The 24,215-nt window shown below is 53.2% G+C and overlaps 2 protein-coding genes and 1 long non-coding RNA gene across 19 annotated transcripts; 1 reads left to right on the plus strand and 2 right to left on the minus strand.

The window, feature by feature from the left end:
• The first annotated feature begins 4,131 nt into the window (after window positions 1–4,131).
• LOC115898125 lies at window positions 4,132–11,725 on the plus strand. The gene is made up of 3 exons (XR_004057841.1): window positions 4,132–4,260; window positions 10,125–10,231; window positions 11,478–11,725. It is a non-coding gene; the product is annotated as an uncharacterized LOC115898125 (long non-coding RNA).
• On the minus strand, window positions 4,155–20,249 carry PILRB (paired immunoglobin like type 2 receptor beta). 12 transcript variants are annotated; one of them, XM_030931813.1, is made up of 8 exons: window positions 18,316–20,131; window positions 14,915–15,133; window positions 13,882–14,012; window positions 13,180–13,569; window positions 12,698–12,919; window positions 8,866–8,973; window positions 4,870–4,903; window positions 4,157–4,609 (listed from the first exon to the last, which is right to left on the minus strand). In XM_030931813.1, exons 3-8 carry the CDS (start codon window positions 13,934–13,936, stop codon window positions 4,501–4,503), a joined length of 918 nt encoding a protein of 305 aa, XP_030787673.1. In that variant the 5' UTR covers window positions 13,937–14,012; window positions 14,915–15,133; window positions 18,316–20,131; the 3' UTR covers window positions 4,157–4,500. The 12 variants fall into 12 exon arrangements, with proteins under 12 accessions (XP_030787677.1, XP_010376004.1, XP_030787673.1 ...); XM_030931814.1 differs by lacking the exon at window positions 14,915–15,133; XM_030931812.1 differs by lacking the exon at window positions 18,316–20,131 and having other exon boundaries at window positions 14,915–15,677.
• PVRIG (PVR related immunoglobulin domain containing) lies at window positions 20,208–24,215 on the minus strand. Of its 6 annotated transcripts, none has more exons than XM_010377701.2 (8): window positions 24,032–24,215; window positions 22,718–22,876; window positions 22,293–22,401; window positions 21,663–21,879; window positions 21,227–21,577; window positions 21,018–21,144; window positions 20,871–20,931; window positions 20,208–20,768 (listed from the first exon to the last, which is right to left on the minus strand). In XM_010377701.2, exons 4-8 carry the CDS (start codon window positions 21,778–21,780, stop codon window positions 20,502–20,504), a joined length of 924 nt encoding a protein of 307 aa, XP_010376003.2. In that variant the 5' UTR covers window positions 21,781–21,879; window positions 22,293–22,401; window positions 22,718–22,876; window positions 24,032–24,215; the 3' UTR covers window positions 20,208–20,501. The 6 variants fall into 6 exon arrangements, with proteins under 6 accessions (XP_010376003.2, XP_030787670.1, XP_030787667.1 ...); XM_030931810.1 differs by having other exon boundaries at window positions 21,663–21,921; XM_030931807.1 differs by having other exon boundaries at window positions 21,663–22,401.

A 24,215-nucleotide genomic window follows, 5' to 3' on the forward strand; every position in this document is an offset into this window, starting at 1 on the left:
GCCCTGGACCCAGCTGAACCCCCATGGGAGATTCCTTTTGTGTCAGGATTTCTGCTCTGGGATGATGTGAGGTCTCCTGGGTTTGTTCATCCTCCCTCCTCCAACAGCAGTGACAGGACCTGGGACTGAGCCTGGGGGCTGTGGCTCTCTCTCAGACAGGGCTCTGGGAGGAGGAGGAGGGCCTGGAGGAGGGCGTGATTCCAATGTGGGCGGAGCCTAAATGCAGCCCCTTAGCGCAGGTGCTCATGGGAGAGGCGTGGGAAGTTGTCTGTGGGGAGCAGGGGCAGGGAGGGGGCGAGTACACTGCACCGCATGATGAGAACCACTGCTTGGATGTCCCCACATTCCCCCAACAAGTATCCTCCTGTCCTCACTGGCCACATCCATCCCTGCCCCAGCCCCTTGCCCCTCCTTGGCAGCCACCCTGTTCCTGCTTTCCTCTGATCCCAATAGATGTGGAGTTCACAAGCCAATTGTAACTTTCTTACAGTAACTCAAAGGACCTAGAATAGCCAACAGGCCTTTACAAATGAAGAATGAAGGTGGAAGATTTATAATACCTGACTTCAAGAGTTGCTGTAAAGCTTCTGTAATCAGGCTGTATTATCCTGAAGGTACTAGAGTGTCCACAGACTGGAGTGTAGGGACGTGATCACCATCGCTCCTGGGTTGAAGCGATTTGCTGACCTCAGACTCCCGAGTAGTGAAGACCACAGGCACACACCACTACACACGGATAATTTTTTTTCTTTTTTTTTTTTTTTTGAGAGGTGGGGTCTTACTATGTTGTCTAGGCTGGTCTCGAGCTCCTGGGCTCCAGCAATCCTCCTGCCTTGGCCTCCCTCAGTGCTGGGATGACAGGTGTGAGCCACCTCACCCAGCCCCACTGTATTGCTGATATTCTGGCATCTTGGACCTCCAAGACCAGAAAGAGGGACTGCCCCTGCCAGAGCCAACCAGTTGTTAAAGCTAGCAAATGACCTCTCTGAGAGTGTCCCTTTCTTTTTTTTTTCCGAAATGGAGTCTCGCTCTGTTGCCAGGCCAGAGTGCAGTGGCACAGCCTCAGCTCACTGCAACCTCCACCTCCCAGGTTCAAGTGATTCTCCTGCCTCAGCCTCCCAAGTTGCTGGGATTACAAGTGCACACCACCATGCCCAACAAATTTTTGTATTTTTAATAGAGATGGGGATTCACCATGTTGGCCAAGATGGTCCCTGACCTTGTGATCTGCCCACCTCGGCCTCCCAAAGTGCTGGGATTACATGCTTGAGCCGCTGCACCTGGCTGAGTGTGCCTTTCATATGCAAACCAACTAATCCAGGGCCCCAACACTGAACTAGCTTTACTAGCTGCCTCTCACCTTTCAGGAGGCAGTATTTCTCTGCCTTCATCACCCTGGGCCAGGCACCAAATAACAAGTGACAGCCCCTAATCCCCAGAGCCTGCTAACATTATTCTAACTAGCCAATCCTAAACCTGCATACCCTTCCTTGCCTTTTCCATGGAAAGCATAACAAAAGGTCTCACCCCCATTTCCCCCGGCTTCCTCTGCCCCCTGAGGGACCCTGGTGCTTTCCCAAGTGGCCCTGCATGGCTGTGTCTCTCATTTCTGGGGATCTGTGAGGATACACTGCTTCCCTCATGACCCTCATTTCCGTGGCCATACCTGATGGAAAGAATGGCAGGTGCATTTTGTTTTATTATTTTATTTATTTATTTATTAAATTTATTTATTTTTTATTTTTTATTTATTTATTATTATTATTATTATTTTGAGATGGAGTCTCACTCCGTCACCCAGGCTGCAATGCAGTGGTACCATCTCGGCTCACTGCAACCTCTGCCTCCTGGGTTCAAGCGATTCTCCTGCCTCAGCCTCCCGAGTAGCTGGGACTACAGGTGCCCACCACTATACCCAACTAATTTTTGTAGTTTTAGCAGAGATGGGGTTTTGCCATGTTGGCCAGGCTGGTCTCGAACTCTTTACCTGAGGTGATACACCTGCCTAGGCCTCCCAAAGTGCTGAGGTTACAGGTGTGAGCCATCACGCCCCGCCAGCAGGTGCATTTTATTTTTTTTTTATTTTTTTGAGACGGAGTCTCACTCCGTCACCCAGGCTGCAATGCAGTGGCACCATCTCGGCTCACTGCAACCTCTGCCTCCCGGGTTCAAGCGATTCTCCTGCCTCAGCCTCCTGAGTAGCTAGGATTACAGGCACGTGCCACCATGCCCGGCTACTTTTTGTATTTTTAGTAGAGGTGGGGTTTCGCTATGTCGTTCAGGCTGGTCTCAACCTCCTGACCTCATGATCTGCCTGCCTCAGCCTCTCAAAGTGCTGGGATTACAGGTGTGAGACACCACGCCCAGCCCAGCAGGTGCATTTTAAAAGAGCTTTTAACTCTCTGGACAATCCCAGGAGGCAGGCAGCATCCCTGTTACAGTCCTCAATTCATACAGAAAGAAACGGAGGCCCTGAGGGGGGTTCTCAGCCTGGCCTGAGGTCACATGGCCCATGAACATCCACTGTGGCATCAGGACTGAGCCGAGGGCCCGTGCGGCTGACCACTTCCCCATTCAGTGACATCAGCCGGCAGTCCTCTGGGCCTCTGTGACAACCACGCTTCCCTTTTCTGTGTTGTCTTCCTTCTGCACAGGGAGGTGCTTGAGGGCTGGGGCACTGGCTGGGCTGGTGTCACTTTGGGTCCTTGTCACCCAGTGCAGTGTGCCGGGCAGTCAGTGCTGACCAAATGTGTATGGAGGGTGTGGAGGCATCTTCAAGGGGTAGGGATCAGGTGACGATCACTTCCCCATCTCTATTAAAAATACAAAAATTAGTTGGGCATGGTGGTGTGCACTTGTAATCCCAGCAACTTGGGAGGCTGAGGCAGGAGAATTGTTTTGTTTCCTTTTGTCTTTTTTTGAGACAGCGTCTCTCTGTCACCCAGGCTGGAGTCCAGTGGTGCAATCACAACTCACTGCAGCCTCAATTGCCGCTTCAGGGCTCAACTGATTCTCCCACCTCGGCCTCAAAATGTGCTGGGGTTACAGGCAGGAGCCACTGTGCCTGGCCCATTCATGCCTTTATAATGAAGCCCATAAAAACCCAAAAGGGATGCAGAGGGCTTCTGGATAACTGAACTCATGGAACTTCCTAGAGGGTGCAGTACCTGGGGAAGACATGGAAACTCTGCACACCTTCCCCCAGGCCTCTCTCTGTGTATCTCTTGTATCTGGCTGTTCATCACTATCCTTTGTAATATCCTATGTTTTTATTTTGAGACAAGGTCTCGCTATGTTGCCCAGGTTGGTCTCAAACTCCTGTGCTCAAGTAAACCTCCCCGCTCAGCCTCTCGAAGTGCAGAGATTGCAGGCATGAGCCCTGGCGCCAGGCCCTATAATATCCTTTATAAGGGGGCACATGTGAGTAAAGGGTTTCCCTGAGTTCTAGGTGCCATTCTAGAAAATTAACTGAACCCAAGGAGGGGATCATGGGAACCTCAATTTTTATAGCCCTGTGCCAGAAGCACAGGCACCACGTGAGCTTTTGACTGGCATCTGATGTGGGGGCAGCCTTGTGGAACTGAGCCCCCAACCCGTGCAATCACAGGAAGCAACCAATTTGCTGTACTAGCCTTGGCCACCACACCGTCTCTGACAGTGTTCCTGCCCCTGCCCACTCCTTAACGATTACCTTTCAGCCAGGCACGGTGGCTCACGCCTGTAATTGCAGCTATTTGGGAAACTGAGGCTGGAGGATTGCTTGAGCCCAGGCGTTTGAGACCAGCCTAGACAACTTGGCGAAACCCCAGTACCACTAAAAAATACAAACATTAGCTGAGTGTGGGGGTGCATGCCTGTAATCCCAACTACTTGGGAAGCTGAGGCACGAGAATGGCTTGAACCCAGGAGGCAGAAGTTGCAGTGAGCTGAGATTGCGCCACTGCACTCCAGCCTGGGTAATGACAGAGTGAGGCTCTGTCTCAAAAAAAAAAAAAAAAAAAAGATTTCGCTTCTTAAACTTGCTTCCAACTGCCTTAAATCTGTGAGCGCCATCTGTTACTAGCGGGGATACTCCCTGCACCACGACTGGACGCAGGTACTGCAGAGCAGGAAGGGGCAATTGGCAGCCATGTGGGAGATGCACAGGGAAGTGTCAGCAGCGTTTCACACTGTTTATTCCCCAAAACCCCTGCCATAGGAGAAGACAGCCACCGTGTCTTCCAGATTGGAAAATGTGGACGAGGAGAAAAGGGGTGTACGGTAAGCAAAATAAATTGCTTTTTTTTTCCATCCTTGGGGAAGATAAAGGAACTCGTAGCACTGCTATAATGAACAGCCCCCGAATGCCAGTGGTTTAATTCAGTGGAGTTCAGACCTCAATTTCTGTGTCACTGCAGAGTAGATGCTCCTGGATGAAGGCTCTTGTAGGTATCTCTCCTCCAGTTGGTGATTCAGGGACCCAGGCTCCTTCTGCCTTGCGGCTCTGCCTTTTTTAGGTCCTCAGGATGCTCTCCATGTATCTTGCCAATGGGGAACCAGTGTAGAGTACTCACAAGTGGGTCTCACAGCACGTCCTCCGGGGCTAATACACATCCCTTCTCCCCACACCCTGTTGGTCGGAAGTCACTGCTTGGCGCCCTGCTATCTGCAGGAGGGGAAGTGTTTTTAGATGCAGGGCCAGGATTATTACAGTGAGGCAAGCGAGGCAATTGCTTCAGAGATCAGATTTAAGTGGGTGGTGGCAAAAACTCAGGAGAATTTGTGGCAGGCTGGGCTTGTGGGGTTCTTAGCAGCACACTCCCTGACTTCCAAACCAGCCCCCTGCCCGCACCTGCACCCCCCACCCCCTTAGGGAGGCCCAGCACTCACCTGGCTGGAGTTGTGGCTTTAGTCTGCTGCTGACCTATAGGGGGACAAACAGTGAGTCAGGGTGGCATCTGGGTGGTGGCAGTCTCCATCCCACCTTCTCTGCTGCGCCCTAGGCTGAGGCCCTCCTTAGAGGGACCAGAGCAGCAGAGCAGCTCCATGCAAACCCATCAGGAAGGGCCTGGGACTCAGCCGGCACCCTGAGGCAACCCCCCAACCTGTCCTCCCTGTTGTCCACCACATCACCTCCTGAAACCGGCACCCCCCAACCTTGATACCCTCTGTTGGCTTCCTTCACTCTTGAGCTCTCCGCTCACCCCCAACCTGGCTCCCTCCACCGCTGAGCCCTCGCCCACCTATCTCTTCCCTCCCTTCCCTTCCCTTGACATATGCACCCCAACCTCTCCCTCCAAGTCCTCAGGGAGACTGTGCCTGTGGTTTCCTTCTGGGTGGCAGCTGGGTCTGCCCTTCAGCCTTGGGAGCCTCATGCTTGGGACTCATGTTTGCGGCTGTTCAAGTTCTGTTGCCACCACTAGGACCCCCTCCCCTCTGTCTGGTCTCACCCTGAATCTTCTGCTGCCTATTCCACTGTGCCCTGCCCCTCTTGTCCCCCTGGCATCCTTGCAGCACTTCCCAAGCACTGGGCCCCTGGTCCACAGACATCCCCTCCACCATCCAGCCTCCTCCCAGGAGGGTTCAGCATCCACAGAGACACCCTCTGAACCCAGGCCTCACGGCACCCCTCAACTCCGGGGGCCTTCCCTTCTACTTCTACAGGTTTTTTGTTTTTTAATGTTGGGACTGGGAACTCTGAAATATTAACTGCTAGTTATCATTTTCATGTTGCAACTTTTACTCCTTCCAGCATAACACCTAGGCCGGGTGCTGTGGCTCACACTGGTGATAATCCCAGGATTGGGAGGCCAAGGTGGACAGATCACCTGAGGCCAGGGGTTCGAGATCAGCCTGGACAATATGGTGAAAACCCGTCTCTACTAAAATTACAAAAATTAGCCGGGTGTGGTGGTGTGTGCCTGTAGTCCCAGCTACTCAGGAGGCTGAGGTAGGAGAATTGCTTGACCCCAGGAGGTGGAGGTTGTAGTGAGACAAGATTGCGCCACTGCACTCCAGCCTGGGTGATAAAGCGAGACTCTGTCTCAAAAAAAAAAAACACCTATAATTTACCATCCTAACCATTGCTTAGTGTACCGTTTGGCAGTGTTAAGTGTATTCACGTGGTTGTGAGACAGATCTCCAGAACATTTTCACCTTGCGAAACTGAAACTCAAAAGTCCTCTTTCTTTTCTTCTTTTTTTTTTGAGACAGAGTCTTGCTGTGTCATCCAGGCTGCTATGCAGTGACATGATCTCAGCTCACTGCAACCTCCATCTCCTGGGTTCCAGTGATTCTCCTGCCTCAGGCTCCTGAGTAGATGGGATTACAGGTGCCTGCCACTATACCCAGCTAATTTTTTGTATTTTTAGTAGAGCTAATTTTTTGTATTTTTAGTAGAGACAGGGTTTCGCCATGTTGGCCAGGCTGGACTTGAACTCCAGACCTCAAGTGATCCACCCACCTCGGCCTTCCAAGGCATGTCCCTCACAGGCATGAGCCACCACACTGGGCCAGTAAAACTGAAACTCTATGTTCTTCAAATGTTAGCTCTCCATTCCCATCTCCTCCATGCCCCTGACAACCACCTTTCTGCTTCCTATTTCTAGGAATCTGGCTACTCTAGATACTCATATAAATGGAATCAGACATTATTTATCTTTTTGTAACTAGCTTATTTCGCTTAGCATAATGTCTTCAAGGCTCATTTATACTAGAGCATGTGTAAGAATTTCCTTCCCTTTAAAGGTCGAGGCCAGGCACAGTGGCTCACACCTATAATCCTAGCACTTTGGGAGGCCGAGGTGGGTGGATCCCCTAAGGTCAGGAGTTCGAGACCAGCCTGGCCAACATGGTGAAACCCCGTCTCTACTAAAAATGCAAGAAGTAGCTGGGCGTGGTGGCACACACCTGTGATCCCAGTTACTCGGGAGGCTGAGCCAAGAGAATCGCTTGAACTCGGGAGGTGGAGGTTAAAGTGAACTGAGATTGCACTGAACTAAGATTGCACTGCTGCACTCCAGCTTGGGTGACAAAGCAGGACTTTGTCTCAAAATAAATAAAAATAAATAATAAATAAATAAATAAATAAGGTTTAATAATATTATTTTTTCAGAACTTTTTTTTTTTTTTTTTAATAGACAGGATCTTACTCTGTCACCCAGGATGGAGTACAGTGGCACAATCATAGCTCACTACACCCTCAACCTCCTGGGCTCAGGTCATTCTCCCAACCTCAGCTTCCCAAGTAGCTGGGACTACAGACACCATATTTTGTTTGATGGACATTTCAGTTGATTCTACATTTGGGGTATTTTGAGTAATGCTACTACAAACATCGGTGTGCAAACCCCTCTTCCTGACCCTGCTTTCAATTTGTTGAATATATGCCCAGAAGTGAGATTGTTGGATCATATGGTAGTTCTACTTTTAATATTGCGGAGGCTAAGGCAACTCCATCTTGGAGGCTAATCTGCCATGGCAGCTTCTGATTAACTCCAGTTTTGGGAAGGCCTCTAAGATTTCCAGTTGATCTATCATTCCTTGTGTAAGAGCAGGTACATATCATAAATCCTGCCCTGGAGTCAAACAACCTTGATATGATCATACTTCAACTGTGGCGTACAAACCATCCTTCCCCCGTGGAGTACAAACCGTCCTTCCCCCGTGGAGTACAAACCGTCCTTCCCCCGTGGAGTACAAACCGTCCTTCCCCCGTGGAGTACAAACCGTCCTTCCCCCGTGGAGTACAAACCGTCCTTACCCTGTGGAATACAAACCGTGGGTCCGGGGGTAATGGTGCAAGGACCCACCATCTTGTCTCATTACCCTATGTTTTCTCCTGTATTTTCTTCTAGACATTGAGCAGTTTTGGGTCTTACATTGAGGTCTTTAATCCACTTTCAGTTAATTTTTTGTATGTGGTATAAGGTAGAGATGCACCTCTATGTTTGCATGAGGGTATCCAGCTTTCTCAACACCATTTGTTGAAGAAACTATTCTTCGCTGAGTGGCCATCTTGGCACTCTTGTGGAGGATCATTTGACTGTCTATGTGAGGGTTTATTTGTGGGCTCCTCTGTATTCTATTCCACTGGTCTATTTATATCTTTTTTTTTTTTTTTTGGCAGAGTTTCACTTTTGTTGCCCAGGCTGGAATGCAATGGCGTGATCTCGGCTCACTGCAACCTCTGCCTGCTGGGTTCAAGTGATTCTCCTGCCTCAGTCTCCCGAGTAGCTGGGATTACAGGCATGAGACACCGCACCCAGCTAATTTTTTATTTTTGGTAGAGATGGGGCTTCTCCACATTGGTCAGGCTGATCTCAAACTCCCAATCTCAGGTGATTCGCCCAGGTCAGCCTCCCAAAGTGCTGGGATGACAGGTGTGAGCCACTGCACCCAGCCTATTTATGTCTTTATTTCAGTACCACATTATTTTGATTACCGTAGTTTTTAATATATTCTGAAATCAGGGAATGCGTGTCAGAGCTCTAACTCTGTTCACCTTTCTAAAGATTATTTTGGTTTGTGGTAGTGCTTTCAGATTCCATTTGAATTTCTGGATGAATTTTCTGTTTGAGCAAAAAAAAAAAAAATGCCATTGGGGTTTTCACAGGATTTGCATTGGATCTGGAGATTGTTGTTGGTGGCATGGACACCTTGACAATATTAATTCTTCCATTCCATGAACAAGAATGTCATCCACTTATTTGTGTCTTCTTTTAATTTGTTCAGAAATGTTTTGTAGTTTCAGTGTACAAGTCTTTCATTTCCCTGGTTAGGTTTATTCCAAAGATCTTACTTTATTTTTTGACATTATTGTAAATGGAATTGTTTTCTTAATTTTCTTTTCAGATTGTTTATGGTTAGTGCACAGAAACGCAGTACCTTTTTGCTTGTATGTTAAATTGGTTTCCTGGAACTTTGCTGAATTCATTCGTTCAACAGGTATTTTTGTGCAATACTTAGGATTTTCTACATATGAGATCCTGTCACCTGCAAACAGAGATCATTTTGTTTGTTCTTTTTCAAATTAGATGCCTTTTTATTCTTTGCTTAATTGCTCTGGCTAGGACTTCAAATCTTTTTTTTTTTTTAAGTAGAGATGGGGTTTTGCCATGTTGGCCAGGGTGGTCTCAAACTCGTAGCCTCAAGTAATCCACCCACCTCAACTTCCAAAAGTGCTGGGATTACAGGTGTGAGCCACTGTGCCTGGCCTGACTTCAAATCCTGTGTTGAATAGAAGTAGTGAGATAGGGCATCCTTCTCTTGTTCCTGATCTTGGAGGCAAATATTTCAGTCTTTTACCTAAAATGACTGAAAGAAAGACTTTCAGCTGTGGGCCTTGCATGACTGGCCTTTATTATGTTGCAGTACATTCCTTCTCTTCCTGGTTTGTGGAGTGTTTTACCAGGAAAGGGTGTTCAAGCTGGGCACCGTGGCTCAGCCTGTAATCCCAGCACTTTGGGAGGCCAAGGCGGGCTGATCAGTTGAGGTCAGGAGTTCGAGACCAGCCTGGCTAATATAGTAAAACCATGTTTCTTCCAAAAATAAAAAATTAGCCGGGCATAGTGGTGCACGCCTGTAATCCCAGCTCCTCAGAAGGCTAAGGCGGAAGAATCGCTTGAACCTGAGAGGCAGAAGTTGCAGTGAGTCGAGATGGCATCGCTGCACTCCAGGCTGGGCAACAAAGTGAGGCTCCAACTCAAAAAAAAAAAAAAAAAAAAAAGGAAAGGGTATTCAATCTTGTCCGATGTTTTTTCTGCAGCAGTTGAGATGATCATATGGATTTTGTCCTTCTTTCTGTTAATGGGATGCATTACATTGATTAATTTTCCTGTCTTGGGTGATACCTGCATTCCAGGACTAACTCCAACTTGGTCATGGTATACAATCCTTTTAACGTGCTGTCAAAGCTGGTTTGCTAGAATTTTGCTGAAGATTTTTCCATCAATATTCACCAGCCTTTTTGTCTGTATTTTGTGTGTTGTTTTTCTTGCAGGGTCTTTATCTGGCTCTCAGGTCATGGTGTTGCTGACCTCACAGAACGAACCTGGAAATGTTCCCTCTGTCTTTGGTCATTATCCCGCCCTACCTCTTGTTGAACCTCATTGACTCTCGTTCCTTTGTAATCTACTATTTTGCAGATTCTCCAAGCTTCCTGCCGGCCCCTCTGCTCTCCATTCCTGCTCTCTCACTAGCTCCTGGACCTTCTGTGATCTCCTGATCTCCTGATTTTCTGCTGGAATCACAGGTGTGAGCCACTGCACCCGGCAAAACATTTTTTATATAGTTAAATTTATCAATATTTTAATACATGGCTCCTGGGTTTGGTCATACTGAGACTGTCTCCACCCTATGGTTATAAAATAATCTCACGTGCTTCCATGAGGAAGTTGAGGCGCACAGCCTTTGTACCTGCAAGCCTGCAGGCAGCCCCGACCCCAAGCTCCTCCCCTCTGTGCTTTCCTAGCTGATAGGGCGAATCTCCTTTCACTGAAGACTTTTTTTTTCTTTTTATAGATGGAGTCTCGCTTTGTCACCCTGACTGGAGTGCAGTGTCACCATCTCGGCTTACTGCAGCCTCCGCCTCCCAGGTTCAAGCAATTCTCCTGCCTCAGCTTCCTGAGTAGCTGGGACTACAGGTGTCCGCCACCACGCCCAGCTAATTTTTTGTGTTTTTAATTGAGACGGGGTTTCACCATTTTGGCCAGGCTGGTCTTGAACGCCTGACTTCAGGTGATCCACCCGCCTCGGCCTCCCAAAGTGCTGGGATCACAGGCGTCAGCCACTGTGCCTGGCCTGAAGACTTTCTTGATGGTAACTTACTGTCAGGTTTGGAGGATATTGAGGTAGAACTCATTGATGCCTGGAGCCTTGCCCTCTCTTTTGAACTGGGAATGTGTACATCCAAGTTTCCAAAGGACAACTCTGCTGAGATGCCACACATGGATCTCCAGTATAACAGATTCCAAACTGGCTCGTGAGGTGGCTCAAGCCTGTAATCCCAGCACTTTGGGAGGCCCAGACGGGCGGATCACGAGGTCAGGAGATCGAGACCACCCTGGCTAACACTGTGAAACCCCGTCTCTACTAAAATTACAAAAAAGTAGCCAGGCGTGGTGGCAGGCGCCTGTAGTCCCAGCTACTCAGGAGGCTGAGGCAGGAGAATGGTGTGAACCCAGGAGGCGGAGCTTGTAGTAAGCTGAGATTGTGCCACTGCACTCCAGTCTGGGCAACAGAACAAAACTCCATCTCAAAAAACAAACAAACAAAAAAACAAAACAAGACCAAAAAAAACAAAAACAAAAATAAAAAGATTCCAAACTAAACGAGGCATCGTTCCCCTCCAAACATAGTCTCCTCCTCTATTGTCTACTGTACTTGATGGTTTCATCACAGCCCCATGCACCCAAGTGGAAACGGATGCTTCTTCCTGCTCCCTTGCACCTACAGCAATCAATCAATCTCATTGGTTTTTATTACTTAATATTTTCTAGGATCTGGCCCTTTCCCTCTCTCCGCCTCACCCCTGCACTGCACTGACCCAGCCTGGCCCACCTCTGCCCGCTGCTCCACAGACTGAGGTCTCCCATGGGGAGCTGAGGTCACCCTTTGCTGCCTCACGCTGCCTCTGGGATCAGAGGCTATTGGATGTGATTTCCAAGGTCGTCTCCTCTCCTCTCCTGCCTCCTCCACCAGCATCAAGCTTCCTACAGCTCCTGGAATGGTTTCCTCCACCCGCAAGGAAAGTGAGTGACCTCTACACCACCCTCACCTCTTGCCAAGCTAATTCTTTTCTTCTTTGAGACATCTGCAGATGTCACCTCCTCTGGGAAGTCCTCCCAGATTACCTCTCTCTCCTCCTACCCTTGTTTAGTGATACCATAGCTCTTTCTCAATGAAGCAATTAGTCCTTGAGGCAACTGACAACTCCACACCCCCGGTTCCCTGAGAACAGAGCCGATGCTTTATCTACTTTGCTTCTCCAGTTTCAAGCCAGGCCGTGGCACGTGGGCAGTCAGCCAGTGCCTGCTGAGCTCAGCCCAATTCTGGTCCCTTCTCCTCTCTCTGTCCTTTTCCCAGGGCAGACCCTCCCCTCCCCAGGAACCTTCAGGGAAGGGTGGATGATTGATGACTTGAGAGAGAAGTAGCTGCGGGGATCCAGCTGTGTAGAGAGGACTGGGGGCTCTCTTTTCTTTCTTTCTTTCTTTCTTTCTTTTTTTTTTTTTTTTGAGACGTAGTCTTGTTCTGTCACCAGGCTGGAGTGCAGTGATGCGATCTTGACTCACTGCAACCTCTGCCTCCAGGGTTCGAGCGATTCTCCTGCCTCAGCCTCCTGAGTAGCTGGTCCTACAAGCGTGTGCCACCATGCCCAGCTAATTTTTGTATTTTTAGTAGAGATAGGGTGTTACCATGTTGGGCAGGATGGTCTCAATCTCTTGACCTCATGATCCACCCGCCGTTGGCCTCCCAAAGTGCTGGGATTACAGGTGTGAGCCACTGCACCCAGGCTGGGGGTTCTCACACGTGACCCTGCACCACCCCACTGCAGGAGCCCCCGAGATGCAGACGCCCCAGCACAGGCCACGGAGTTGGCCTCAGTGGGCTTGAGGGGAGCCAGCAGGGTCTGCATATTTCTGAAATCCCTTAGCTGCAGGTGGGCTCTGAGAAACCCCAGCTTGGAGGCTTGAGGAGACAGCATGTCCTGGGCACTTACCTTTCCTTCTTCTCCACCTGAGGAGGCACAGCAGTCCCAAAGTGACAGTTTTGAGCACAGCAACAGCCAATGCTACACTGACAGCAGTGTCCAGACTTAGGTGCCATGATTCTGAGTGCCCTTTGCCTTCTGTGACCCTGAGTCCAGCTGTGGTGGTTGCACTGCTGGGCCTCCAGGTGGTAGTCGGGCTGCTGGCCCTCCAGGTGGTGGTGGTCATGACAGCTGGGGAGAGATGAGGAATGAGCAGACCCTCTTCTGGGGGTGCGGGCCATCAGGGTGAAGGGCATGGTGTGCTGCTTTCTAGATTGGGGGACATACAGGATGAGCAAGCCGCTCTCAGAAGCCCACACAGGGAAGGGGTAGCAAGGTGAAATGCTAACAGTTCTCAATCCAGACAACTGGGTTTAAATGTGAAGACATCACCAGTCACCAAAAATCCTGACTGCAGTGGGCAGGGCACGTGCCAGGGCAGCTGGACTCACCCTGGGTGATGGTGAGTTTGGTCCCCTCAATGGACTGCCACTGCTGCCTCCCTGATCTCCGTGTGTCCAGCTGGACTCGGCAGAAATACACAGACTGGTCCTCCTTCCGCAGGTTCGAGATCCTGAGGAGCCCGTGGTCCTGACCCTCTGTCCAGTTCAGAAAGAGCCGGTTCGAGTAATCCTCGTGAATGAAAGCTGGCCTTGTTCTGTAGAAGAACTGCCCGTGGTAGTGGCCTCGTCTCCAGGATATTTTCATGTTGGGAGCTGTGGCTAACTCCCAGGGGTGATAGAAGGAGAAGGGAATTTCCACGGAGCCACCCATAGGGGCTGAGAGGTGTTTTGGTTGAGTGACCCCAAAAGGGCCGCTTGGACCGGATCCCGCGGAGCCACCTATAGGTGGGAGGGAGAGAGTGTGGGAGAGACCTTGAAGCCTCCGCAAGACACAAAGAGGGTGACCCTAGACCCTCCCGCACCTTCATCCACAGGCAGTCGTGTGACAGGTGGCTGGACTGACTTCTGGCCTGGGTCTCCCACTCTTCAGGCATGGGAGAGAGAGGATGGGGGCACCTGCCCCTGTGGGACCCACCCTTGTTTCCTGGTAGTGGGAGCCTGGGCCCTCCTCAAGATGTCCCACCTTTGTCTCGGGTTGGCCTCTCCTGTGGTTTGGGCAGAGCCCACATCTGGGCAGTCCTGGGCACTCACCAGGCTGCAGAAATGCTGGTGGCAACAGCAGGGGCAGCAGCAGGGGCCAGCCCATGGCCTTGCTCTCCTCCAGGGGATGGGGAGACCAGCAGAGCCGTCCAGGCAGGAGAGGGGCCCTGTGGAGGGGCCACCTGGGGGTTGAGGTGAGTGGGGGGAGCCGGGCTCAGGCTCTGCAGAGGGCTGTGGGGGCCGGGAGCCTTCCCCAAACCCGTGTACCTCCAGGGTGACCAGCACTTCCTTTATCCATCTGGCTTCTTTTCCCTTATTGCAAAAGGGCCTCCCTTGTGGTCAGTGTCAAGTCAGCCCTGCCCAAGGGCCCCAGTGCCCACCTCCTGCTGAGGGGCCGGGCCTGACCTTGATTGGCTGGGCCCCTCCCACCTGGATCCCCGTAGCCCCACCTCACTCAGCCTCACTTCACTCAGTCTCACTTCTCATCCTTCTCTCTGCCCAGGGCCACCACAGGCTCTTTCAGGGAGAGGAAAGGCAGGCCTGAATCTCTGCCCTTCTGTGTCCCAGATTCAGTCCTCAGGGAGGACTAGGAGGAGGAAGCTGGTGGAGGTCACAGGCACTCAGACCCCAGCCCAAGCACCAGAGTCCCCAGCTTGTCCTCTGTCCCTCTCCCTCCCCGGCAGGGACTCCCATGCAGTCCCCAGGCACCACCAGGGCCCAGCTGGCCTCTTCCCATCCCAGGCCCGCTCCCTTGGTGCAGGGACCACGACCTTGCTCACGGGGTGAGGGGGCTGATGGTCCCCTACACAGACTGGTTCTTCTGGAGGCCACCCCTTCGCACCCTAGACGTGAGACTGGATCTGCAGGCTCTCCTCTGACCTCCCCATCCTATGCAGGCGGGGACAGGGCTCCAAGAAGCACTGCCCCAGGCCACGTGACTTGCAGTGGCAGTTCCAGGACTGGAGCTCCCTCTACCCAGACTTCTGGGCCTGGCTGAAGGGCAGAATCTCTGGGCCTCAACTTCTGAGTGCAGGACAGGAGGCTGTCCCTTCATACAGCACCTCAGGTCATTCCCTCCACACACCTGAGCCCTTGGCTGATCCAGAAGCTTCCTTGGACACAGAAGGAAGTGAAGGCTCAGAGCAACAGTGGGCACCCCGCACACAGTCCTGGGCCCATCTCTAACGGGTTTCTGCTGGCCTTTGCCTGGGGTGGTCGCTGGAGCGGGAAGCTTTGGTGGCCTACAGGGCTCCCTCCGTAGGAGACTCTGCCAACCCTCTCCAGGGTGAGGTGGCCCCTCCAGCTAAGGGGCCGTGGGGGCAGGAAGACAGGATTTCATCAGAGGAAATGGCATCAGCCTTCTTGAGACAGAAGCAGGCAGGGACGGGCCTCCCTTCTCAGTCTCTTCCCTGGCCCCAGTAGGCTCCTCTGTGCTTCCCAGGGCCAGCCAGGCCGCCCTGCCCTCCCTCCCTTCACAGGCCTGAGGAAACATGTTCCCCCACGCTCAGGAAATCCCTCTGTCTGAGCCAGGCCCTCAACACCTCATTCTCCCCATTCAACCCACAGGAAAACGGAGGCACGGGGGCTTTGGGCTGAACTGGTCCCAGCTGGAAAGGTGGGCTGAAGAGAGGACAAGGGGCCCCCTGGCTCTCTGGGCAGGGCCTCGAGAGGGTGGCCTGCTCTGCCTGAGGACTTTTTTTTTTTTTTTTTTTTTTTTTGAGATGGTCTCACTGTGTCACCCAGGCTGGAGTGCAGTAGTGCGATTTTGGTTCACAGTAACCTCTGCCTCCTGGGTTCAAGTAATTCTCCTGCCTCAGCCTTCTAAGTAGCTGGGAATTACAAGTGCATGCCACCATGCCCAGTTAATTTTTGTGTTTTTAGTAGAGACAGGGTTTCACCATGTTGGCCAGGCTGGTCTCGAACTCCTGGCCTCAAGTGATCTGCCCACCTCAGCCTCCCAAAGTGCTGGGATTACAGGCATGGGATACGGCGCCCAGCCACTGAGGACTGACTCTTGGTTCCATTCCTGCCTTGCCCATGAGCCATGGGACCCAGCTGGAAGGTCACCTGCTTACCAGGCTATCCGAGGAGGGGTCACATAGAACTTTTAGCCAACAGCCTCTGGGTAGCTCTGGAGGGCACATACTCCCCAAGGGCCTCAGGCCTGGTACCGCCACGTGCGTTCTCCGTAGATGCAAGGTGCACATTTATGTCACTTTCCGGGCCCCGGACCCAGCTGAACCCCCATGGGAGATTCCTTTTGCATCAGGATTTCTGCTCTAGGATGGTATGAGGTCTCCTGGGTGGTTCATCCTCCCTCCCCCAGCATCAGTGACAGGGCCTGGGGCTAAGCCTGGGGCTGTGGCTGTCTCTCAGAGGGGGCTTTTGGGAGGAGGCAGCCCTGGAGGAGGGCATGATTCCAACAGGGGCAGAGCCTAAATGCAGCCTGTTAGCCCAGCAGGTGGCCATGGGAGAGGCGTGGGATGCAGTGTGTTCAGGTGCAGGGGCAGGGAGGGGGCTGGGACCCTGCACCACATTTTGAGAACTGCTGCTTGTATGTCCCCACCTTCCTTCAAAAACTATCCTCCTTTCCTCACCAGCCAAGTCTATCCCTGCCCCAGCCCCTTGCCCCCCATCCTTGGCAACCACCCTGTTCCTGCTTTCCCCCTGAGATCAGGAATGAGGCACAGACGTCTGCTCTCATTGCCTCCCTTCACAGTACTGTCCTAGCCAGTGTGTTACACTGGAAATACAAGTGTTCTGTGTCTTCTTCAATTCTGTATTGATCTATTTGGCCACCATTCATCACAGGGCCCATATTATCTATATTGCCTGCATTCTTGGCCTTTTTTTAGTGGGGGACATGGTCTCGCTCTGCCTGTAGGTGGGATTATAGCCACGTACCACAGTTGCCCTCTAATTTTCTTCTTTTGCAGAGACGTGGTGTCACTCTGTTACCTAGGCTGGCCTCAATCTCCCAGGCTCAAGGCATCCTCCCAATGTGCTGGGATCACACACATGAGCCACAGGGCTGAGCCCTTTGTACACTGCCAATGCTCTGGCATCTGGTCCCTCACTGACTAGGGAGAGACTCCCCCTCCCAGGGGTGGCCGACTGTAAAATTTTTACATCAACTTATTAAATCAGCTGGTCAGTTCTGACGAGGAGCCATGCTGAAATTTTGATTTAGAAGCTCTTATTCAGGCGGGGCACAGTGGCTCACGTCTGTAATCCCAGCCCTTTGGGAGGCCAAGGTGGGCGGATCACCTGAGGTCAGGAGTTCAAGACCAGACGGGTGAAACCCCCGTCTCTACTAAAAAAAGAAAAATACAAAAATTAGCTGGACACAATGGTGCACACCCGTAGTCCCAGCTACTCGGGAGGTTGATGCAGGAGAATCACTAGAACCCGGGAGATGGAGGTTGCAGTAAGCCAAGATCATGCCACTGCACTCCAGCCTGGGTGACAGTGAGTCCATCTCAAAAAAAAAAAAAAAAAAAGATCAATTTGGGGATATTGACCTGTTAACAGTGAGCCTTAGCCAGGCACAGCGGTTTATGCCTGTCATCCCAGCACTTTGGGAGGCCAAGGCAGGCAGATCACTTGAACCCACAGTTTGAGACCAGCCTGGGCAACATAATGAAACTTCATCTCTACCAAAAAAAAAAAAAAAAAAGAAAAACTACAAAAATTAGCCAGGTATGGTGGCACGTGCCTGTGGTCCCAGCTACTTGGGAGCCGGAGGCGGGAGGATCGTTTGAGCCCAGGAGGTTGAGGCTGCAGTGAGCTGAGATCCCACCACTGCACAGCCCGGATGACAGAGTGAGACCTTGTCCCAAAATACCACCACTAGGCCATGCACGGTGGCTCACGCCTGTAATCCCAGCACTTTGGGAGGCTGAGGCGGGCAGATCATGAGGTCAGGAGATCGAGACCATCCTTGCCAACATGGTAAAACCCCGTCACTACTAAAAATACAAAAATTAGCTGGGCGTGGTGGTGGGCGCCTGTAGTCCCAACTACTCAGGAGGCTGAGGCAAGAGAATCGCTTGAACCCAGGAGGCAGAGGTTGCAGTGAGCTGAGATCATGCCACTGCACTCCAGCCTGGTGACAGAACAAGACTCCATCTCAAAAAAAAAAAAAAGCCCACCACCAAAACAACAATGAGCCTTGTGATATATGAACGTGGTGTATCACGCCCTTGACTTAGGCCCTGACACTCAGGCCTTTCAGGCATGATCTGGCCTGGCCCCCAAGCAATGTCAGCCACACCACCTGGTGTAGATGTGAGGCTGCTCGCAGAGCACCTTCATCAGCCAGCTGCGCCTCCACCCACCAGGAGCATGCTTGTCCAGGCCTGCCTCCTGCTCTCCTTCCCCAAGAACTCCTCTTCCTCCCAGCCCTGTGCCCCCTGAGTGGGTTACAGCAATGCTTTGCACCTCAGGCTCCACATCTGTCAAACTGGACTTCCTGAAAATACCTACCTCCTGACTTGTTGTAAGATAAGACCATCTGGGAAGAGTTGCTCAGGCCTTGGGAGCCTCCTGGTTTACAATCTTCACATCCTTGTAGGCCTCCTCACTCTTCTCACGTACCTGATGCTCAGTGTGAGCCACACAGGCACTACACGGCCAGGGAGGGACCCCCAGGATTCAAATCCAGGTCCATTCAAAGCTGAAACCTTACTTTGGGCCATGGGTGCTGGGGCGTGTCCTGGGCGCCTGGGGCCACCGGAGGGGAAGCAGGTGCTGCTGCTGGGCTGACTCAGCTCTTCCCCTGGAGCACATCAGCTCCCTCAGGCCTCAATTTCCATGCACACTGAGCCAACAGCACTCTGGTCTCTGGGTCTCAGGCTCAACCATGCATCACAGCACAGTGCACCACACACTCTCAGGGCCCCCTTTGTCGCTGCTGCTGGCTCTGACACTTGAGGCCGGGCAGCACGGAGCAGGCTGGATGTCGGGATACTTTCTGGATCCCAAGATGTTTGGCTCCAAGTCCCACAGGGACCAGGCTGGGCTGTAGTCTCCTAAGCTTATGGAAGACAGGTTCAGGCCGGGGGACTCTTCCTCCACTGTGTGATAGGCAAGTGGCCCTGGCAGGGGGTCCCTCAGAGCTCCCCCTTTGTCTGTTTCTTAGAGAAACCCAGCTTTCTGGAGATCCCCTTCAGGCTTCCCCTGAGACCTTACAAGCCCCACTGTTCACACCCGTCCAGGGTCCAGGGTGCTCTTGCTCTCTCCCTTCCCTCCCTGTCATCTTCCTCCCGGCACTGCCTTCCTCACCCTCCTTGGGGACCTCTGCAGCAACCCTTCTTCGTCTCTTCCTTGAGCCCCCAGCCCTGGAGGAACTGCTGAGCTACCTAGACCAGTGCTGAGGGTTTCTGGGAGGAGGAGGATGACCACCAGCCAAGGAAGGCAGGCCTGACCACCTGCAACCACGCTCTTCCCAGCACAGTGCAGAGCTGGGAACTAGATGGGGCTGGGTCCTGGCAAGGCCACATCAGGGCCTGGCTGGGGCAGTGTGCTGGGCTGCGGAGGGTGATGAGGGTGGATGCAGCCTCTGGGCAGGCCGTCCCTGAGCTGGACATAGGGCGTGGCTCCTGATTGGCAGCTGGCACTTCCTGCGATGTCCCCATGCAGTCCCTGGGAGGGTCTGAGGGGTACCCCAGGGGTACTCACCCCAGCTCGGGGAGCAGCCTCAGCCTGGCTCAGGAACAACACTGTCCCGCCACCTAGGGCCTGCCACATTCCTGGGGAGTCTTGAAGCCCAGAGCCCTCTCACTCACACCGTCTTGTGTGGCAAAAGCCCATCAGGCCCAGGCTGTGGGGCCCACAGGCAGAAGGGCTGGCTCTGGATGGAACATTTTGTGGGGAGGCCCCCATGTCTGTGAAGGCCTCTGCCTGCCCGGAGAGCAGGTGGGGGAAGTGACTGAGGGAAGATTTCAGGCGAATCCCCCTACTCTCCACCCCCTGCCTGACACCTACTGTGGAAGGAGGGCATCAGGACCGCAGACCAGGCCACAGCAGGGAGCCCGGCAGAAGGATGCCAGGTCAAACCACAGGGACTTCTCTCAGGCTGAAGCCCCAGGAACCCTTGCAGCTGTCCTAGGACATGGTGGGATTGGAACAGAAACCATCCTGCTGGGATCCCCCAATTCTATCTAGGCAGCTACAAGTGTCCCTCAGGAAGCTCCTCCAAACCCCGTCACCCCGAGAAGCCAGGAGAGATCTCTAAGATTGGGACACTGCCCTCTCCCTGGGCCAACTCCAGCCCTGCAAGGAGGCCCCAACCCACTCTGGTTCTCACCTGGCTTCTTCCTCCAAGGGTGGAGACTGCCTCCCCAGTCTCTTCACCCCCAAAGAAGCAGCACAGCCAAGGCCCAAGTCAGAGAAACTGTGTTGCTGACTTAGTCATGGCAGGAAACGACTGGAATGGGGTACTGTCACTCACACACTCACACCTGTGCCCACACACCCCCACGCATGCACACACACAGACCACATCCGCAGCAGGTGGGCCTGGCCAAGTACCCGTGATACACTTATTGGAGGCCCAAGAATAAAGTAAGGGGGTGGCGCCCAGGAGGCCAGGGAAGGGGAAAGCCCAGTGGCCTCATGGTCTCTCTCATTGAACTCCGAAGCGTCCTTCCATGGCCCTGGGCTCCCGAGCGTCAGGGAAAAGAGTGAGGCTGGGACCGGTATGGGGAGGCCTCTCCCCTGCCTGAGTGTAGAGTCCAGTTCTCAACAGAGACAAAGCTGCCACGTGCAAGGATGGGTGTGGAGGCCCAGGCGGCAGGGCCCTGGGGCCGGTGTGCGGCGTGGGTGGGGAGCGATGCCCACCCGTTGGGGTGAGCCATGTCCAAAGTAGCTGGGCAGAAGCTGGTGTTGATAGTGGCATAAGGGTCGTGGAGAGTAGCCTGGGAGGCCTGGCTGGGTGCCTACACGGGGGAAGGAGGGTCAAGTGAGTCTGTATAGCTTGGGTCCAGCCCTGGCCCCAACTCCCCCTGCCACCTCGTCCCCAAAGCAGCCCCCCTCCTCACCCATGCTCGTGCTGTCAGTGCCTGGGAGTTGGTGTGGGACGGCTGGAGCCTAGGGGTAGGGCTGGGAGAGAGCAAGGATAGTCAGAGCTCTGCAGGGCATGTGGCCAGCCCAGTGTCAGGGGAATGTGAACAGGGCCCAGGTCTCACCGGTGCTTCTGTCGGCGCAGCAGGTGAAGGAGGTAGCCACAGCCAAAGAGGAGGACTCCCGAGACCCCCAAGATCCCTGCCAGGTCTGCCCGCAGAATGGGGACAGGAGTTGGCGGGGCAGAGAGACCTGGGCACAGAGACAAGAATCAGATGGGTGGCCAGTACCCGAGCCCCTCCCTGACCTCCTGGGCCCCTCGTCCTGGCCCCACCTGGGTCTGAGCTGGGCGGGAGGCTCCCACAGGCCTCCCAGGAGCCTTCAGGGAAGGATGCAAACTTGCAGCAGAAGGTGGTGTTGGTGCAGGGGCTGCTGGCCCCAGAGTCTTCCAGGGTGAGAGAGATGCTGCTCTGGGTTTCCCAGCGGGCCTGGCGAGCAGGGGCCCATTGCCGGGTGCCAAGTTCTGGGTGCAACACAGCCAGCTTGGTCCCCCCAGCACCATCGGGGCCTCCCCAGCTCACAGTCACCAGGGAGATGGAGCCAGGCCCCAGGAACCCACAACGGACAGTGAAGGATGAGAGCTCGGTGGCCTCCATCCGAACTTGCACCCACACCTCTGGGGTCCCTGTGGAACAGCAGCAAGGTTGGTGGGCTGTTGTCCTACATCACCCTCCCTGCAGCCCCTGCCCGTCTCTGGTGCCGGCACTCACCTGCAGTGACACACAGAGTCAGCAGCACCCAGGGCAGGGCCAGGGTCCGGTGCCCCATGGCCCCCTCCAGTACGGGTTCTGGGGACTGCAGGGCCGGCACCTGTGCCTCTGTTCTCATCGCAGGAAGTCTTCATGTTGTCAGCAGCCAAACAGCCACTTCCTTCTCCCCTCTCACACCTTCCCCAGAGGTGGTGAACACAAGGTGGCTGATTCCCTTCTTAAAGTGACAGTGAGGGCCTGCTCAGTCCCCAAGGCTGTGCTTCCGGGTAACAAGGCAGGGTGGCACAGGTTGGTGAGAACCTAGCCCTGGCTAGGCCTGGGGAGGCCAGGGGAGGGGCAGAGTAGCTGCCAGGGTCTGGAAGGACTCCCCTTCCCTGGACAGCAAGGGATGCCGGGCCTCCCTAGGAAAGGGCTCTGTCCCACCCCTCACCCAGCTAAGGAACCTGGGAGGAGAGAGTCCCTGGGAGTAGGAAGCCAGCAGGGAGGACCTGAAAGCCAGCCCAGTGTGCGTGACCTGCCACCAATCTGATGTGGGTCCCACGCTTACACCTACAACCCAGGCCTCCCCAACAACCCCCAGCCTGACTTGCCTACTGCACAATCATACCTCCTGATCTACCCTGAACGTACCCCATACTGGGCTCTGCTCCAGGCGCCGTCTCCCTTGTCATAGGTGATGGCAACTGGCTTCTGGCTGCTCAGGACCAAAGCACAGCCACCAGTGCCTCTTCTCTTTCACCTCCAATGCACCAGGAAATCCTGTTGGCTTCTCACCCTGACCAAAGGACCACTTCTTCCCAACACCCCCCAACAACCCCCAGCCTTCTGACTCCAGGCCTAATATTCTCCTGCCTGGAAGAGCAGAAACAATGGAGAATTGGCCTGGCTGGTTTCAGTTCTCACTGCAGTGGCCAGAGTGACCCTTCTGAACCCAAGTCAGGCAGGCCACTGCCCTTCTTGACTCTCACAGCCCATGACACCCAGAGTCAACGCCTCAAGGACCATCCATGTCCTGCCATCCCCACCTCCCCTGCCCTCCTACTTCACGTGCATACCTCTGAGTTGAATTAACAGCAGCAAGATTTGGAGGTGACCAGGAGGAAACGGGCTGGCCCTTGCCGTGAGGTGTGCACAGACAGGGAATGAGAGGCCAGCACTTTAGGATGAGTCCAGGAGTTTAAGACCAGCCTGGGCAACATGGTGAGATCCTATCTCTATCCAAAAAAGAAGAAATAAAAAATTAGCCAGGCGTGGTGGCAGGCACCTGTAGTCTCAAGTATTTGGGAGGCTGAGGTCGAAGGATCGCTTAAGCCCAGGAGGCAGAAGTTGTAGTGAACCATGATTGCACCACTGCACTCCAGCCTGGGTGACAGAGTGAGACCCTGTCTTGATAAATAAATGTTGCTCTGAATTGCTTCCCTGCTTATGTCACTTCAAGGATGCAAACTGACCAGAATGCTGCTAGGCAGCAACAGGTGACCCTTTCCAGGGATCAGTTTGCTTTGTGTGCTGTGAGCCGGAATCTAGGGTCCAGTGAGAGCCCAGGGTGCTGTCTTAAGGTTGATCTTGTCCACGGTGTGGTAAGGACTGAAGAGACAGCCCTGTCCCAAGTCACCTCTCTGGGCCCTGGTTTGCCCCTGTGTCAAAGACTCATCATGTCTGCTTAATCCTGTGGTGCTGGCTGGATGTGGTGGCTCATGACTATAATCCCAGCACTTTGGGAGGCTGAGGTGGGTAGATCACTTGAGCCCTGGAGTTTGAGACCAGCCTGGGCAACACAGTGAGACCCTGTCTCTACAAAAAATAAACATTAGCCGGGTGTGGTGGCTTTCACCTGTAGTCCCAGTTACTCGGGAGGCTGAGGCGGAAGGATCACTTGAGCCTGGGAGGCGGAGGTTGCAGTGAGCCAAGATCATGCCACTACACTCCAGCATGGGCAAGAGTGAGACCCTATCTCAAAAAAAAAATTAAATATTAAAAAAATACAAAATAAGAATCCTGTAGTGTTTGACACAAACCAGGTTTGGTCTCTGGGGCAAACTCTGTCCCCTCATCCACACCCTGCAGCCCATAGTGGTCTTCATGGTACCTATGCAGCCAGTCACCCATGGCTCCCAACATTCTCTTCACCCTTTGCCCTTCACCAAGGCCACCTGTACTGATCTCCACACCTGCCTCAGACCTGCTTTTACTGCTTTCTCCACTACCATCCCCCAGGCAGGGTGTGAGACTGGTGCAGAGGGGACCTACCTCAGGTGGCCTGGCCAGTGTAGCTGCAGAGCACCTAGGACACCTGAGGCTGCTGCATATCTACCTCCCTAGTCCGAAAGACCCTTGCCTCCCACTGAAAGAAACCAAAAATGTTTAACCTCAGAATAGGCTTCTTAGCCATATTTTGGGATGGTTGACCAAAGGGCTTGTAGGCAGCTGTGGGCCTGCAACATGGTCTTCAGTCAGGGACATCCGCCTCTGCAGAGGAAACGGTGGAATAGACAGCAAATGCACATAGCCTTTCTCTGCAGTCTCCGTGTCTGGATCTAGGAAGACAAACTG

Source organism: Rhinopithecus roxellana, chromosome 6 (genome assembly GCF_007565055.1).
Source record: "Rhinopithecus roxellana isolate Shanxi Qingling chromosome 6, ASM756505v1, whole genome shotgun sequence".
Classification (NCBI taxonomy): Eukaryota; Metazoa; Chordata; class Mammalia; order Primates; family Cercopithecidae; genus Rhinopithecus; species Rhinopithecus roxellana.